The sequence below is a fragment of the Tenrec ecaudatus genome, chromosome 10, assembly GCF_050624435.1.
Source record: "Tenrec ecaudatus isolate mTenEca1 chromosome 10, mTenEca1.hap1, whole genome shotgun sequence".
NCBI classification, from domain to species: Eukaryota; Metazoa; Chordata; class Mammalia; order Afrosoricida; family Tenrecidae; genus Tenrec; species Tenrec ecaudatus.
The window spans coordinates 60,697,033-60,714,082 of NC_134539.1; the positions used below are offsets into that span (position 1 = coordinate 60,697,033).

Genomic DNA, 17,050 nt, shown 5'->3' on the forward strand with positions numbered 1-17,050 from the left:
TGGAGATAAAACCCCAAACAATTAGGGCCATTAATGAGGAAATTTGGGGGGAAATCTGAGAACGTTGGCACGGGGATTACATAGGCTACAAGAAAAAGAGAAGGATACAAATACAGAGGAGCCACAAATAGACAAGTGGGATAGACTGGAGATAAGACACCTGTGCACATCGAAAGAATTCACCAAGAGAGTAATAAGAGAGTCCACCAACTGGGAAAACATCTTTAGCAATGATACATCAGACAAAGGCATTATTACTAAAATCTACAATACTTTGCAAGCTTTCAATAAGAGAAAAACCAATTTCCCACTGAGGAGGTGGGCAAAGGACCTGAGCAGAAGTTTCACAGGGGCAGAAATCTGAATGGCCAATAAACATATGAGAAAATGTTCCCGTTCATTGGCCATAAGAGAAATGCAAATCAAAACAACTATGAGATATCACCTAACATCCTCAAGGATAGCCCAATTCAAAACACCAGAAAGCAACAAGTATTGGAGGGGCTGTGGTGATATAGGAACTCTCATCCATCGGTGGTGGACCTGTAGTTATGTACAGCCACTATGGAAATCGATTTGGCGATTTCTCAAACAGATGGAAATTGAGCTACCATATGACCCAGCAATCCCCCTACTGGGCATATACCCAGAAGAGGCAAGAAACAAACCACAGCCAGACATCTGTGCTCCAATATTCATTGCAGCACAGTTAATTGCAAGGAGTTGGAAACAACCCAAATTTCCCTCAACAGACGAATGGATTAAAAAACTGTGGTACATACATACAATGGAGTACTATACATCCCTAAAAAGCAGTGATGAACGCATGAAGCATATCGATGCATGGGAAGAACTGGAAGAAATTATGTTAAGTGATGTGAGTCAAGCACAAAAGGACAAGTACAACAAGTCCACTGAGGTGAGTTTATTTATTTATATATTTAAAAGAGAGAACAGAAAGGCAAGTGCAAAAGGGGCACAGGGGAAAAACTACTGTATACAAACACTCCAGAGGTGAGGTCCAGGTAGTATGGCAGGAGCCAGACCAAATCCAGGGTTACATATGGTAGCCAACTAAAACGGGGGTGGAGGGAGGAAAGGAGAAAGGGGAAAAAAATGATGTGTGATATGGGAATAGGGCACTGACCCACCCAAGGGGAGGACATTTTTTGTGTCTCCACAGGGAAATAGGGGCCAGATATAAAGCCAGTGCCAGACGACTGCAGTGTGCCGACAAGGAGTGGGGAGCCAGTGGAGGGGCCTCAGGGCTCGGCCCCCATACCAGCTATGTGGACAATTGCCCCTCACCCCAGAAGAATTTACTTGAGAGGACGGCACTGAAGCTCCAGCTAGGGAAAAGGGGTATCTCAGATCAGCACTAAAGGGAGCAAAAGAAGGAAGAAGAAGAGAGCGTGGAGCACATCCTGGCCCATCAGGCCTGGAGGACAATATCCCCGCTCTGAAGAGCCAATGAACAGAGTGGACAATATGGCTGATCCCACTCGGAGCCGCATCATCCCTTGATGGCCCAGGGCCCTAAGGGGGACAACACTGGAGACTCAGGGCTGGGACTGGCCCAGACTGACCCTGTGACACTGAGGCAGCACACTAAAAGTGTGCAACACAGCAACCGTGGGAGCAGAGCAGGGAGCCCCCGAGGGAGTACAAAGGACAGACTCTGGGGCCAGAGCATGGTACCCCACTGGACCTGACTGAAGGACACACCTAGAGATCAAATATCAGACCTTTATTTACAGGTTTTTCTTTTGTTTAAATTTTTTTCTTTTAATTAATTTATTCTTCTATGGGTAATTGGTTCCCTTTTTATTGTCATAACTAGGTTCTCACTCATTGCCTATCTTGCAATGACTTGATTTTTGGTGTATATTATTATCTCTACAGATCTCTCTAGATAAGATGGACTGTACAGATAGTCTGGAGGAGAAAACAATGGGACCAATGGTTCCGGGGGGTCACGGGAGACGGGGAGGAGAGGTCAGGGAGGTGGTGCTGACCAACCAAGGGACAGGGGAGAATTAAGTGATCCAAAATCAGTAGCAAGGAGGGTGTGAGTGGCCTGGGAGGGAGTCAGCAAGGGCAACCTAACTGAGAGAAATTACTGAAACCCAAATGAAGGCTGAGCATGATAGTGGGACAAGAGAAAAGTAAGAGGAAATAGAGGAAAGAACTGAGTGACAAAGGGTATTTATAGAGGTCCAAAGACTGGAATGTACATATGTAAATATACTTATATGAGTGTGGGGAAACAGATCTATGCACATATATTTAGAGGATTAGTATTAAGGCAGCAGATGAGCATTGGGCCTCCACTCGAGCACTTACTCAATGCAAGAACACTTTGTTCCAATAAATTGGCATTCTATGATGCACACCTTCCTGACACGATTGCTGAAGAAAAATGTGTGCATAAGCAAATGTGGTAAAGAAAGCTGACAGTGCCTGGCTACCAAAAGATATAGCATCTTAAAGGCTTGAAGATAAACAAGAGGCCATCTAGCTGAGAAGCATCAAAGGCCACATGGAGGAAGCACACCAGCTTGGCTGACCACGAGGTGTAGAAAAGACCAATTGTCAGACATCGAAGAGCTAAAAACCATGTCAGTGGGTGCTCACCTTCCTGACACAACCACTGAAGACAAACGTGTGCATAAGCAAATGTGGTGAAGAAAGCTAATGGTGCCTGGCTGTTAAAAGATATAGCATCTAGGGTCTTAAAAGCTTGAAGATAAACAAGTGGTCATCTACCTGAGAAGCATCAAAGCCCACATGGAAGAAGCAAATGAGCCTGTCTGACCACAGGGTGCAGAAGGGACCAGTTATCAGACAGCAAAGACCTAAAAACCATATCAGTGGGTGCCCACCTCCCTGATACGATCAATGAAGCCAAACGTGTGCATAAGCAAATGTGGTGAAGAAAGCAGATGGTGCCCAGCTATCAAAAGGTATAATGTCTGGAGTCTTAAAGGCTTGAAGATAAACAAGTGGCCATATAGCTCAGAAGCAACAAAGCCCACATGGAAGAAACACCCCAGCCTGTGTGACCACGAGCTGTCGAAGGGATCAGGCATTAAGCATCAAGGAACATAAAATCATATCATTGAAAAGGTGGGTGAGTGCAGAGTGGAGAATCAAAGCCCAAAAGTAGCCAACCGGACACCCCTTACTGTGGGGCTATGGGGAGGAGATGAACCAGGCAAGGTGCAGGGTAGCAACGATGAAACATATAACTTTCCTTTAGTTCTTAAATACTTCCTCCCCCCCCCCCCACTATCATGATCCCAATTCTACCTTGCAAATCTGGCTAGCCCAGAGGATGTACATTGGTATAGATAGCAACTGGAAACACAGGGAATCCAGGACAGATGACTCCTCCAGAACCAGTGATGAGAGCGGCGATGCCTGGAGGGTGGAGAGAATGTGGGGTAGAAAGGGGGAATTGATTACAGGAATCTACACATAGCCTCATCCCTGGGGGAGGGACAGCAGAGAAGAGGGCAGGGGGAGACATCAGATAGTGTAATATATGACAAAATAATACTAATATATGAATGATGAAGGGTTCACGTGGTGGGGGGAGTGGGGAGGGAGAGCAGCAGATATTAAGGGCTCAAGTAGAAGGCAAGTGTTTTGAGAATGATGATGGCAACAAATGTACATATGTTCTTGACACAATCGATGTATGTATGGATTGTGATAAGAATTGTATGAGCCCCCAATAAAATGATTTTTTAAATTTTTATAAAGAATTTTCCAGTGGGTACATAAAATGGAGCTTACAGGTCTTTCAATAGGTATGCATGTCACACAGCAGACATGTAGCATAATCAGTGTGTAATATCATAAGTGGGTAGCATAGTGAACAGGCGATGAAATGACACAGCATCTTGACCAAGTGCTTGCTGACCTCGATGCCCTAAGTCCTGCCTTAAATGGAACCGGACCAGCAGATGCTCTCAGAAACCACTGTTTGGATTGGACCTTTCATTTTAATTTATTTATTCTGTGAAGGCTTTCTAACTAAACTAAAACAAGTGTGTGACTGAGAGAATTTATATACATCCATCTACTAATCTCAGAAACATGTTGAAATACCTTTTGTTTGCGATAAAGGGGCATCTATATGAACTGGAACCCTACTAGCAATACTTTTTTAATTTAGCCTCATATATATTATGTTTTATAAACTAACAAAGATTGAGTTCAGAACTAGGCTTGAATTTTAAGCCTCAATACTGAAGCCACCCGCAACTCTGCTATTTGTATGCATGCTTTTTCATGGAGATATGTTTACAATTCACTCAGGTAAAAAGACGTTAACAGTGAAGAATATTGAACAATTGTTTCTTGCTGACTTTAGGGCTAGTCATTTTAATGGTGATTAGATTTCCTCAGCAACTGTGGTAGTGACACAATTTCATACCAGTTTGATAAATAGGTGCGGGGGTGGAGTCTATCCTGTCAATTAGGTCACAGCCTGATGATGCCTCCTTGTGGGTGTGGCCTTCTCATGAGGATTCTAAGAGCTTCCTCACTTTCTTCCTGGAGGTGGGTCACACAGTCTCTCTCTGCCTTCACCTTCCTGCTGTTGAGTCACTCAGAGACCTGCCAGAGGCCTGTGATGCTTCCAGTGCCTTTGGATCCACAAGCCTTTGCACCCACCAGCTTGTGTTCTTCCTGCATTCTGCATCATTTTGTGTGGCTGTGTGAGTCTGAAGAGGAGTTCATGGACTAGTATCAGACTTATGGAGTAGTGCCGGACTTATGGACTTGATCTGGACTGGGCTAGGTTGTTTTCTTGATATACAATCACTTCCTAAATTTGATATACAATCACTTCCTGAATTGGTTCCTCTAGTCTACCTAGCCTAACACAGCAACACATTAAAATGAAGTAGTCTCATTATTATGTAACTCTTTGTTGCAGTTCCCATGATAAATAAAATACACAAATTTGAAGACACAATTTCCATTGGAGAGGAAGTCCCACGGGGAGACACAATGGTTGCAACAGGTCTCTAGTATAGGAACAATTGTGAGGATGGCTCAGGAATGGGCAGTGTTTCCTTCTGCTGCATTGAGTGTCAATATGATTTGGAACAAAACTGACTTGATGACACCTCACAACAACATATACAAGTAAGAATACATTTTATGAATTATTTTATATTATTACTTGAATAAAATAAATTTTTTTAATTCTTGAGATAGTGCTGATACCTGCATACCTCCTTCTGTGAAACCCTGATGGGTAGCAACATTTTAAAATTGGCTCTCCTTCCTAAAACTTTAGTTTTCTCTTTTTCTAACCAATGCTGTTAGCCAATAGTGGATACATAAATAATCATAGAACCTGTAAATAAAAACAGTTTTACTTCTTCCTGGCTAACTTTTATATATTTTATTTCCTTTTCTTTTCCTATTGTTTTATTAGGTAAGACTTTCAATATGATGCTGAACCTCATAGAGTGATGAAAGACAACATTTGTATCTTTTTCTCGGTGATTGGCAAAATCATCTAGTTTGTCACCACTAAAAGTAAGCTTAGTTATAGCTGTTTGGTCGTTGATCTTTGAGAAGTTGAGGAAGTTCACTTCTAATACTGGATTGCTGAGAGTATTTATCATGTGTAGGTATCAAACATTATCAAATGATTTTTGGCATCTTCTGATGCTGTTGTTGATTCTGACCCATTGCAACCCTATGCACAATAGAATGAAACACGGATGATATAATCATATTTTTTCCTTCTATATCTTGTTGATGTGGTGAACTGCTTTTATTGATTTTCATATTCAAACAGTTGGCATGTGTGAAAAATACCACACAGTGTGGTGAATACATAGTTTGATTTGACTTGCTAATGTTTTGGAATAGAATTAAGAGTCCAAAAATAAACACATACATCTAAAGTAAATTGATTTTGATAATGATGACATAGCCACTTAATGAGAAAAGAAAGAGTCTTTTCAACAAATAGTATTGTGACAGCTGATTATCTATTTGCAAAAGTATGAAGCATCCCTACTTCACCACACATCCAAAAAATAATTCAGGCAAAAGGCAAGAGGTCGTCTCCATCTTGTCAGGGCCTGCTGTTGTTACAACATTGCAGAGATGGGAAGCATCCAGGAGCTATGCTCCATGGCAAGCTGGGTACCATGTCTGTGTGGCAGCGCCTGGTGTTTTCTGTGCCAATGCTGGCCTGGTGGAAACAACTCCATTGTAACTAGATTAGTCTATGCACTTTCCGTGCCTGTTGACATGTGTGTAGCTCGGGCTCATGTAAGGTTGATACCAGGAATGGAAGGACAACTGAATGAGATTCCTGGATTTTGTGAGAATAAGAAAGGCATTATCCCTTGTACTATTCTGATTAGCTAGTTACCACTGTTGCTTTGGCTTAGCTACGTTCCACCTTCTCCCCTCTTTACTAATAATCAAAGCGAAGAGCAGTAGTGATCCTAGAGCTTCAGTGCATAGTGGATTCTGGCTTTTTTAATTTGCTGCCGCAATAGAAATTGCTATTGGACATTTTTTTATTCAAGAAGGAAATCCTACAACTGTGTGGGGTTTTTTGCCCTAATCATTTTCTTTTTTTTTTTTTTCAACTGTGTGGTTTTAATTCAGCGTGGCAGGTGCCTTTTGCTTCATCCTCATACTAGTCTGGCTTAGTGCCGTTGCCCACTCCTGGAGTGAATTCTGGGTTGAGAAAGTGAGAGAAAGGAACTTGAGGTGTAGGTATTCAGCCTTATGATCAGGTACAGCTCAAACTAGCTGCTGTCTGTAGTTGCTCTAGTGCTGATGTTTGTGGACTATATTCACCGAGACATTCATCATGTGAACATCCTCCTCTGCATTGGCACTTCTTTAATGACTCTAATTGCCCCAAGTCCAAGAATCACAATCAAGAGCCAGCTTGTTGCAGTCTTCAGTAATTACAGTCTACAAAATATCTTAGACATCATCGGCTATGGCCGACCAACCAGAAACAAAGTGCAACCCAACCAAGTCTAGTACACACAATTGGCTATATTCCAAAGAAGGGGCAATCTGTACAGTGGTGGCATGCCCAAAGAAACATAGGACCAATCATCTTCTTGCTGTGTTTGTTTTATTTAAGCATCTGCATTTCAAACAATAGTCGGGTTAATAAATTGACTCTACCAAGTGATGGAGCAACATTAATAGAAGATGGTAGAGCCAGACCCGATGGACAACTGGAGAATGGCTATGATCTTCCTGGGGCTGTTGACAGTGAAATGAATGGTGTCGCAGTTACTCTTTCTCTCACTTCATGCTTTTCCTGCTTCCCTTGTAATCATGATGACCTTACCACGTAGTGCAGATGAGCCTTCTCATCAGATGAGAAGTCAGTCGAGAGCTACCTAGGCAAAAATCTCTTCGGCACCATTAGTTCTTACAAATCACGGTTTTGACTGAATGGGACTTCTAGCATGAAAATCTCACAATGGTCGTTGCTTATTTGAAAGTAACAGTATTCCAAACTTTAAAATTTGTGTGTGTATACATGTGTGCACTCATTTCCCATTTAACCTCTCCACTTTTGGAGAAGTTTTATAACTTACCATTTTATTCATTATTTTCTTGCCAAGCTCATTGACATATCTGTTTGAATGATTTCAGGTGAGAGTTCTATGATTGTAGCGATGAGTTAGGAAAGAAACATATTTAGGTTGGTGCTCTAAGTATCTGTGAATTTAGATTTAAAGCAAAATTATTTGTTTGACAGGTTGATTTGAAAATTTAGAATTTAAGCTGTTTTAGAAAGAGGAAGTATAAGACTGCCTTTTCAATTTTTAATGCTTTTCCTTACATGAGACTGCAAATAACTTGGCTGTTCTCAAATTGTATAACAAAATCACTTCAAGACCAGCTTTGTGAAAAAAAAAAATTGTCAGGTTTTCCCTTGGTAGAAGATAAGAAACTTATATAGGTAGGGAGTTTTTGGTGGAGAATAAGGTAAGTTATGTGTAAAGGTTGAAGCACAGCTTTCAAAGAAAGAGTGACACTGGTTGATAATAAATGAATATGCAATTAGATTGTAATCTTCCTTCCATGGCCTTCTTCCATGCCTACATAGTGAGTTTTGTTTTATTCATTATAAACACAAGAATGGGTTCACGGGCAATGTTAGAAATGCTAAAGAATTAGACAAGCCAGTCAGGGTGCGGTATAGCACGGACAAAACATACAACTTTCCTCTAGTTCTTTAATGCTTCCTCCCCCCACTATCATGCCCCAATTCTACCTTACAAATCTGGCTAAACCAGAGCATGTACACTGGTACAGATAAGAGGTGGAAACACAGGGAATCCAGGACAGATAAACCCCTCAGGACCAATAATGAGAGTAGCGATACCAGGAGGGGAGAGGGAAGGTGGGGGGAGAAAGGATGAACTGATGGCAATGATGGACACATAATCCCCTCACTGGGGGACAGACAACAGAAAAGTCAATGAAGGGAACATCATCAGTGTAAGACATGAAAAAATAATAATAATTTATAAATTATCAAGGGTTCATGAGGGAGACAGGGTGGGAGGAAGAGGGGAAATTGGCTTAAGTAGGAAGAAAATGTTTCGAGAACGATGATGGCAACAAATATACAAATGTGCTTGATGCGATGAATGTATGTATAGATAGTGGTAAGAGTTGTACGAGCCACCAATAAAATGATGTTTTTTAAGAAAAAAAAGAAATGCTGAAGGATTAAATAGAGGTTTTGAGAATCATGGGTAGGGAAAAAAGAAGTTACTTCCAAAGACTGGAAGTTAGTTTTGAAAAACAAAGATGTGATACACTCTTCACTGAGCAGGACGAAACTAAAATACTGGACTTCGTTAGGTGTTTATGTAAAATTGAACCCAGTTCTCATTTTAACCATGAAAAAAAATTTAACTGAAGCACAGATTTAAGTAGCTCATATAGCTAATTAGTGACTCAGCTGGGAAATCCCAAGTCTACTAAAAATAGCTAGCCTTCTTTCAGGCATTCAAAAATCATTTCCATTCAAAATGCATGCATACTAGATTTTATACTTCATTAGTGGTGAGTAATTTATGTAATTCGTGTTGAACTGTGTGGTCAGCAAATCTACTACTTGGAGGCAAACCAGTTGAATAAGCTTCTACTTCTAGTACACTTTACACTTCATGAGTTATTCAGAATGCTCTTGTATATGCTGCCATGTAACTGAAATGTAGAGGTTATTGTAATCTTTCAGCCTGAAACTCACACAGTATGGTGATTAACTTAGAGAAACCTATTTAGGGATGTGTCATTAGTCTTACTGAAGCATTTGAAAGCCTTCTAAAATACTTATTAAAATAAGTGGAATACAACAATTCAACCTAACCTGGTTCTGTAGGCTGATATATGCTCCCTGGTTTTGAATGACTGTGTTCTTCCCATAAATACGTGAATTCAAAGTTAATAAAGAAGAAGAATTAAAGTGGATCAACCCCTAAAACAATACAGTATAAAGTAGAAAGCATAATTCTAAATCTTCATTACCAAACTTGCTTGCTCAAAGGTCCTTGTCCCTGAGAAGGTGACCTGGAAAATTGCTCAAGATGTCCTGCAGCGGTCCTCCACGGAGCTCTGTGCAACAGACACGTGACCCTGGAAATTGAGAAGGTACATGAACACTGAGTGGGATTGTATGTGGGATTGTAGCGTGGTGCCAACTTTTGTGCTAACACTGGTGTTAAACAGGAAACCTGGTCCTGGACCAGCTTCAGGGAGTCCATTTCTCATCTGGCCTCAGGAGAACTCTGAACTCAGAATTTCAACTCATTAAGAAAAGGCTTTACACACCAATTAAAACAACAGTCATTGAAGGGTGTTTTTAAATGGTGACACTCTCTCTAGGGTTGGATAATAAAACTATGCAGGTGCTCAGTGAAAGTCATTTGCCGTTTTCCTAGCATCAACCGGAAACCTCAAACACAGTCGCTCTTCCTTTGGAGTCTCGCCTGCACGGCACTGCCAGTGAGAGGCTTGACTGTGTTTCTTGTGAGAGAGGATAGAAGAAGCCTGTCTCACATCTTCTACAGAATGCAACATGGAAACAGAGGAACAATCCACTTCGATTTTATATTTGACTTCACAACTTTTCCCTGATAAGTTTTGGTCAGAGACTCTAAGTTCCCTACATGATCCTTTCAATCACAGAGACTTAGTGAATGATATTTAACCAGTCAAAATCTCCAGAAACCAAAAACCTGTACCACCAAGTTCCTGCCCCTACTCTCAAATCTGAAGGATTATTTTGCACTATGGTAGAAATAAACAGGCAAGCTTAATTAAAATCTAATTCTAGGCAAGAATGAACATTAAAAAAAGTCACAAAGTTCATTATTTCTCTTGGTTTTGGTTTGTACCATCCCGATTTCTCTGCTTTGAGGAGATTCTAAATGCTTGACTATCAAAGCCAAACCACCCCATAGTGACCCTAAAGGGCAGGGTGAAGCTGCCCCATATTTCTGAGGCTATCAATCTTTATGGAAGCAGACTGTCCAGGGGTCGCTCATAGGTTTTAACTGCCAGACTTTAGGTTAGCTAAGTGCTTAACCAACTGTGCTACCAGGATCCTTCCTCCAGACCGCACTGTTGTTTCAAATGCTGTTACAGTATAACATAAGCTCAGGTTTCTGGTTCTCAATCATTGAATGTTGTCTCTCAACTAGAGAACTGGATAGCATTGAACTGATTGTTGTTGCTTTTTTTTCCTTCTGCATGTAGTTGATCAGTGTTCTCTTGTGTGGGAATAAAGCTAAAGAAAGGATCCGGTTCTCAGATCCAATCCCTTTCTGATTCCCTTGATAACGTAGGTTTTTTGTTTGTCTGTTTTTGCAATATTACTCATAAACATATCCTCGGATGAGTCATCTTATCATGTCAGTCAGTGTTATGTCATCGCTGGTCTTTTCTGGAAAGTAAGCTATCTTTCAACCTGATTTTTCAAAGGAGATGGCTACAATTCTTAAAGCTGTGAAGATCCTGCCCCTGTGAGTTTTCTGCGCCTGTAAATCTTTGTGGGAGTAGCGAGACTCGTCTGCCCCCTCCCCGCACCACACAGGCAGTTTCAAACTGCTGACATTCGGTTAGTAGCCCAAAGAGTAACCCACTACACCACCACGCTCCCTACTAGACTGCAGAGTGGGAATGGTCTAGCTACTAACGCCCAAGCCATCCCTCATAAAACAGTAAAGTGCCTTTCTCTTTTCTTTGCTCTCAACTTGCTAGAGAGATTTGCAGCCTCATACGCTGCTAGTGGGAATGTAAATATGGAAACCCACTGTGGAAAGCAATATGCACTGCGTCAGACAACTGGAAATAGAAATTCCACACAATCCAGCAATCCCTCCGAATTGAGTGAGAGCCGTAGCACAGATATATGACACCTGTGTACACAGCAGCACTGTTCACAGTGGCCAGAAGATAGAAACTACCTAAATGCTCTTCATTAGAAGGAACCTTGATACATATACGCAATGGATTACTATGCATCGCTACAAACCAATAAAGAAACCACAAAGCACCTGAAGGCATGGATCAAACTGGAAAATATTAGGTCAAGTGAAAATTATTCAGTCACAAATATTGTATGAGACCACCGTTAAAAAGAAAAAAAAACAAGACAAAGACTTTCATCCCAAAGGGAACTGACTTTGGAATTACCCTGTGGGGAAGGGCGGTAAGGGGAGATGAAGCAGTAGACCAGCGGTGGCCAGGCAGAACTTGGTTGAAGGGGAAGATAGTAAACCACAGGGAAGAACAAAACTCAAGGCGGCAAGGGGTAGTAGGGTACACTGGGGGTGTTTGATACATAATTTAAACTGTTGAATACAAAATTGAGGGTCTAAAACTAACTCCCACATAATTCACAATTTTAAATTGTTTTTTAAAAAGCAGAAGAAGAAATGAATGCTACACAGTAGTAAGTAAAAACAAAACAAAAAGCCTCATGACACTCCATGGCAACTCTATAGGACAAAGTAGAACTGCCCCTGTGGGTAGTGAAAAGAAATGATCAGACAGGGCACACAGGGGATTTCGAAAAGATGGAGTCATACACTATTTAAGCTAAATGGTGGGCGGGTGCGAATGCAAAATTCACTTTATTACATTTGCTAAACAGCATATATGCTTTAATACACCATTTTGTATGAGATATATTTACAATAAAAATAAGGAAATAAGGCTTAACCACAGTTGTTACCCTGATAGACACAACATATTGGTCCTCTCTCACTTTCTGGAGTCATAAACAATGTGCCAATTGGAAGCAATAATGGTTATCACTGGTCTATTTTGTGCTTTTGTCAAAAAGTTTATTTTATAGAAAATATTGTTTCTTTCATGAAAGCTGAGCTGAGCATGACCTCAATTCTCCCTTACGAATCGGATTAGACCACAACATGCACACTGCTACAGATAACAGCCCGAAACACAGGGAATCCAGGATAGATAAAGCCCTCAGGGCCAACAAAGAGGATAGAGATACCAGGAGGAAAGGGGAAGGGGTGGGGGAGGAATCCATCACAAGTATCAACCTAGAACCCTCTCCCTGGGGGACGAACAACAGAAAAGTGGGTGAAGGATGACAGAGGATGATGTAAGATATGAAAATAGCAATCTATAACTTATCAAGGGTTCATGGGGGAGGGAGGGGGGAATGAGGAGCTGATATCAAGGGCCCAAGTGGAAAGAAAATGCTCTGAAATGATGATGGCAGCATATGTACAAATGTTCTTGACACAATGGATGGTTGTGTGGATTGTGATAAGAGATGTAAGAGCGCCTAAAAGAAGTGTTTAATTTAAAAAAAAAAAAAAGATTTACAAAGCCTCAGAAACCCAGTGCATGGTCATCAATTTAGGATAACCTCTATGGCTCTATGCAGTAGGCAATGTCTTTCATCGTAAATCATCTGAAATGCCTGCTTAAAATGATATCTGCCATTTGATGCCAATTTATTCTCTGCATCAATCTCAGCTAGCCCATGATGCTTTATACTTGATACTGAATTATGTTTTCTAGTATTTTGATGGAGATTTTGTGTCTTTATTGATTAAAATTAAATGTCTGTAGCAATAATATTTGCCTCACACTGAGTTGAGAAGTGTTGTCTTTGGTTGCATTTTGGGAGAAGTTTTGAACATTAGTATAAACAATTTTTAATGTTTAATAAAATATACCAGTTTTTTTTTTAAAAAAAGAAAGAAAGCTGAGCTCAAAATTGAACTTGTAGACTTCATAACTAGGCAGGGTCATGCTCGAAGTTATGCCTGCAAATGACAAATCTAACTTATACTTCATCCCAGGGAAGAAATAGCAACACTAGCCTCCATGGATCCCACCTGGTCACTCGGGGTGCAGGTGTCTCTGACCCTGCTGTGCCTCCGTGAGTCACTCTCAAGAAGAGGCAGCTGGGAGGTTGGACAATTGCTTCCTTTTCTCTCTAACTAAGAGGTCTGGGATTGAGTCTCAGGAGACACTCCATGTGAAAAGTCAACAGCCCATTGTGATTCCCATGTCTGAGATGTAGCTCCGTCCTGAGTGCACAGTGTGTGCTGCGACAGCTGTGCCCCTCCAGCCATGTCCGCTCCAGGTGTCCCAGGGACAGTGCACCCTACCTCCATGGTAGTAATGGTCGGCTGTGAGTCTGAGCAGCTTCTCCAGGTAAGAATTTAGGAATGGGGATGAGATGGAAATTAGAGTCTACCTACACACGTATACAGAGAGACGGCAACCCAAGAAATGATCCTTTGTCCTCCTTTTCCCATTCCCTTTTCTTCCTCTCTCTTTGCCAATTTCTTCCAGGATCTTCTCATTACCATAAGGGATACTGATTTCTGTTGTTCTTCATGTCTCTAATAGCCCAGTCTGAGGTTATTGTGGAGAGCAGGTCTCAGGCCAACTTCCTCCAATTCTCTTCAGGAACCAGGACCTAATAAGCGTGTGGTAACATAGCACAGACCGCCCTTGGTCCACCAGGACATGGGTGGATCTCAGAATCACTCTCAGGCACCACACCAGCTCAGCAACCAACCATTTCATCTTCATCTATACATAATTTACTAAATCCATTCATGTCTTTGACTACTTTAAAAACTTGAGCCAGTGAATAACTATATAAGATAGATATATTTATTCACATTATACAGTTACTAATACTTGACTATAATTATTACCTTATTTGAACATGTATTCATTTGGTTTCCAGGTGACAAAATAAGTGTTTTTCCACTAGTAGATTTTAATACAGTCATACATTTAAACATGGTAGTGACAATTGTGATTATTATGACTTATTATACCACATAGTTTAAAAGCATAAACCTCAAATAGTGACCAGGAGGATACAATGATACAGAACAATGCTCCATATCTTAGTGACAACAATAACAATATTGAGTACTTACTGTATACCAGCCATGTCTAAACTGTTTAAAAATAATTAATAATTGTCTAACTTGATTCTCATAGCCACTCGATACAAATAAGCATGATTATTACATTTAAACAGATTGGAATATTAAGCCCAGAAATATTACATGTGTTTTCTCTAAGCAATACATAGTCTGACCCCAGAGAGGATTTTTTAACCATTATATAGAGTAAGTGTGACGTTAACACATGTAGCCACTGTCTATTCACTGCGTGTGTTCCTTCACACCATCAGACAGGTAAGTTGGAATCTCTCAACAGACAGATAAGAAAAATAAGACTCAGAAGAGGTAAACCTTCCCCAAAGTAAACATAGCTATATTAGATATATATAAATATTTAGATAGATATTTACATATATCTAAAAACATATATATTGAATTTTAGATTTCAGATTCACATTTTCAACTACTACTAATATTATATCATTAATATTTTAACACTTATGGAACAACTGTCTTGTATATGCCTAGTTCAATTATACCTTCACGACTCTCTAAAGTAAGTGCACAGGGTACAAGGTAGGAAGCAGTTTTCAAGATAAGCTAAATCATTGACTACAGTCAGATAGTGAACTGGGTGGAGCAAGGAGCATTGATGGTGAAAGCCCTGCTCTAAGATGAGGGGGCTGGTGCTGAGCTTGACGACGGAAATGAAAATGATGTCCCCTAATTCATAAAGGGTTTTTGAGTTTTCAGACTGCTTGTATTCATATTAACTCTTTGAAATGGTTTTTAAAGTAAAGGAAACCCGAGCACTCCAGCATATTCAGAGACCCCCGATTGTCAGCTAGTTCCTCCCTGTTTCCTTCTACATCCCTTCAATAGGCACACAGACCAGGAACACACACACCAACAAAGGATCCAGTATTACCCACTAAATCCAAGTATATAAATGAGCCCAAAATGAGCTCCTCAGCAAGATACAGAAGCTGAAACAGTAATTCTGAAGATATTTTAGAGCAGTTCTCGACCTTCCATAGCCGCGACCTTCTATTCCAGTTCCTCATGTTGTGGAACCATAAAATTGCTTTCGTTGCTACTTCATACTTGTAATTTTGCTATTGTTATGAATTGGGCGACCCCTGTGAAGTCATTTGATCTCCAAAGGGGTGGCAATCCACAGGTTGAGAACGGCTGTTTTAAAGAATCAAATCTTGCCTAATTATTTCCAATGTGAATACCAATTCAGTCCCATTTAGACAATCTATGGGGATAGCTTTTCTGTTACAAGAATCCAAACTATACACTCTCATCAGAATATTGCATGATCTTAATCCACACATTTATTTGTACATATTTGCCCACTGAGAGTTATAGCCACATTACATAGCAATCTCAGGGAATAGAGAAAAACAGAACAAAGTGCTTAATCTCTAATTTTTAGAGCCTGGTTTTATTTAAGCAGGAAACTAAAAACCAAACCAGCATCTCTGACTTCCTCCTTCTGGGGTTCTCTGAGCAGCCGGAGCATCGATCTCTCCTGTTTGGGATCTTCCTGGGCATGTACCTGGTCACCATGTTGGGGAATCTGCTCATCATCTTGGCCATCAGTTCTGACCCTCACCTCCACACCCCCATGTACTTCTTCTTGGCCAACCTGTCCTTCATTGATACCTGCTTCACCTGTACCATTGTTCCCAAGGTGCTAGTGAACATCCAGACACAGCATTACACCATCTCCTACAATGGGTGCCTGATGCAGATGTACTTCTTCATGACATTTGCCCTGTTGGATGACTTCCTGCTGGCTGTGATGGCCTATGATCGCTACGTGGCCATCTGCCTCCCTCTCCACTACAACACAATCATGCGACCACAACGCTGCCTGCTGCTGGTGGCTGCATCCTGGTTCTGCTCCCACCTCTTAGCCTTCTCACTTATTCTCCTGATGTCTCAGTTCTCCTTCTGTGCCTCCCATTCCATCTCACACTTTTTCTGTGATCTTCTCCCGCTCCTCAAGCTTGTTTGTTCTGATACCCATATCTTCCAGGTTATGATGTTCATGGAAGCAGCTCTCTCAGGTGTGGTCCCACTTACCTGTGTCCTGACATCTTATGCCCACATCATCCATAGCATTCTCAGGATCCCTTCTGCTGGGGGGAAGCAAAAAGTCTTCTCTACTTGTGGCTCCCACCTGACAGTGGTCACTCTCTTCTATGGAACTGTCTTTGTGGTCTATTTTCAGCCATCGTCCTCTTACTCACCGAACACTGGCATAGTGGCATCTGTGATATACACAATGGTCACCCCCATGTTGAACCCCTTTATCTACAGCCTGAGAAACAAGGATATGAAGAAGGCTTTATGGAGACTCCTTGGCTGTAGAAAATGCTCTAATCTGTAAAGAGTCCTTCACCAGACAAGAAACCCAAATTCTGTAATACTTTCCTCCATGGACTTCTCCATTTTAATTATGAAAAAACTCAAATTCATGGTAGGATGGATGTTGGGAATCACAAGTAGATTTAACAAAAAGAGGATACTTTACCTAGCAGAATAGGACTTGGAAGACAAAGTTGGGAAAAGTGAGGCGTCATCAGCCCCTACAAGGT

At 41.0% G+C, this 17,050-nt stretch overlaps 1 protein-coding gene and 1 pseudogene across 1 annotated transcript; both read left to right on the forward strand.

Annotated features, from left to right (window-relative positions):
- The first annotated feature begins 6,135 nt into the window (after nt 1-6,135).
- Nucleotides 6,136-7,410, forward strand: LOC142458537 (serine incorporator 1 pseudogene; annotated as a pseudogene).
- An 8,589-nt stretch (nt 7,411-15,999) lies between these two features.
- On the forward strand, nt 16,000-16,842 carry LOC142458538 (olfactory receptor 1N1-like). Its single transcript, XM_075559538.1, has one exon. The coding sequence runs from the start codon at nt 16,000-16,002 to the stop codon at nt 16,840-16,842; it is 843 nt and encodes a 280-aa protein (XP_075415653.1).
- Nucleotides 16,843-17,050: the final 208 nt, after the last annotated feature.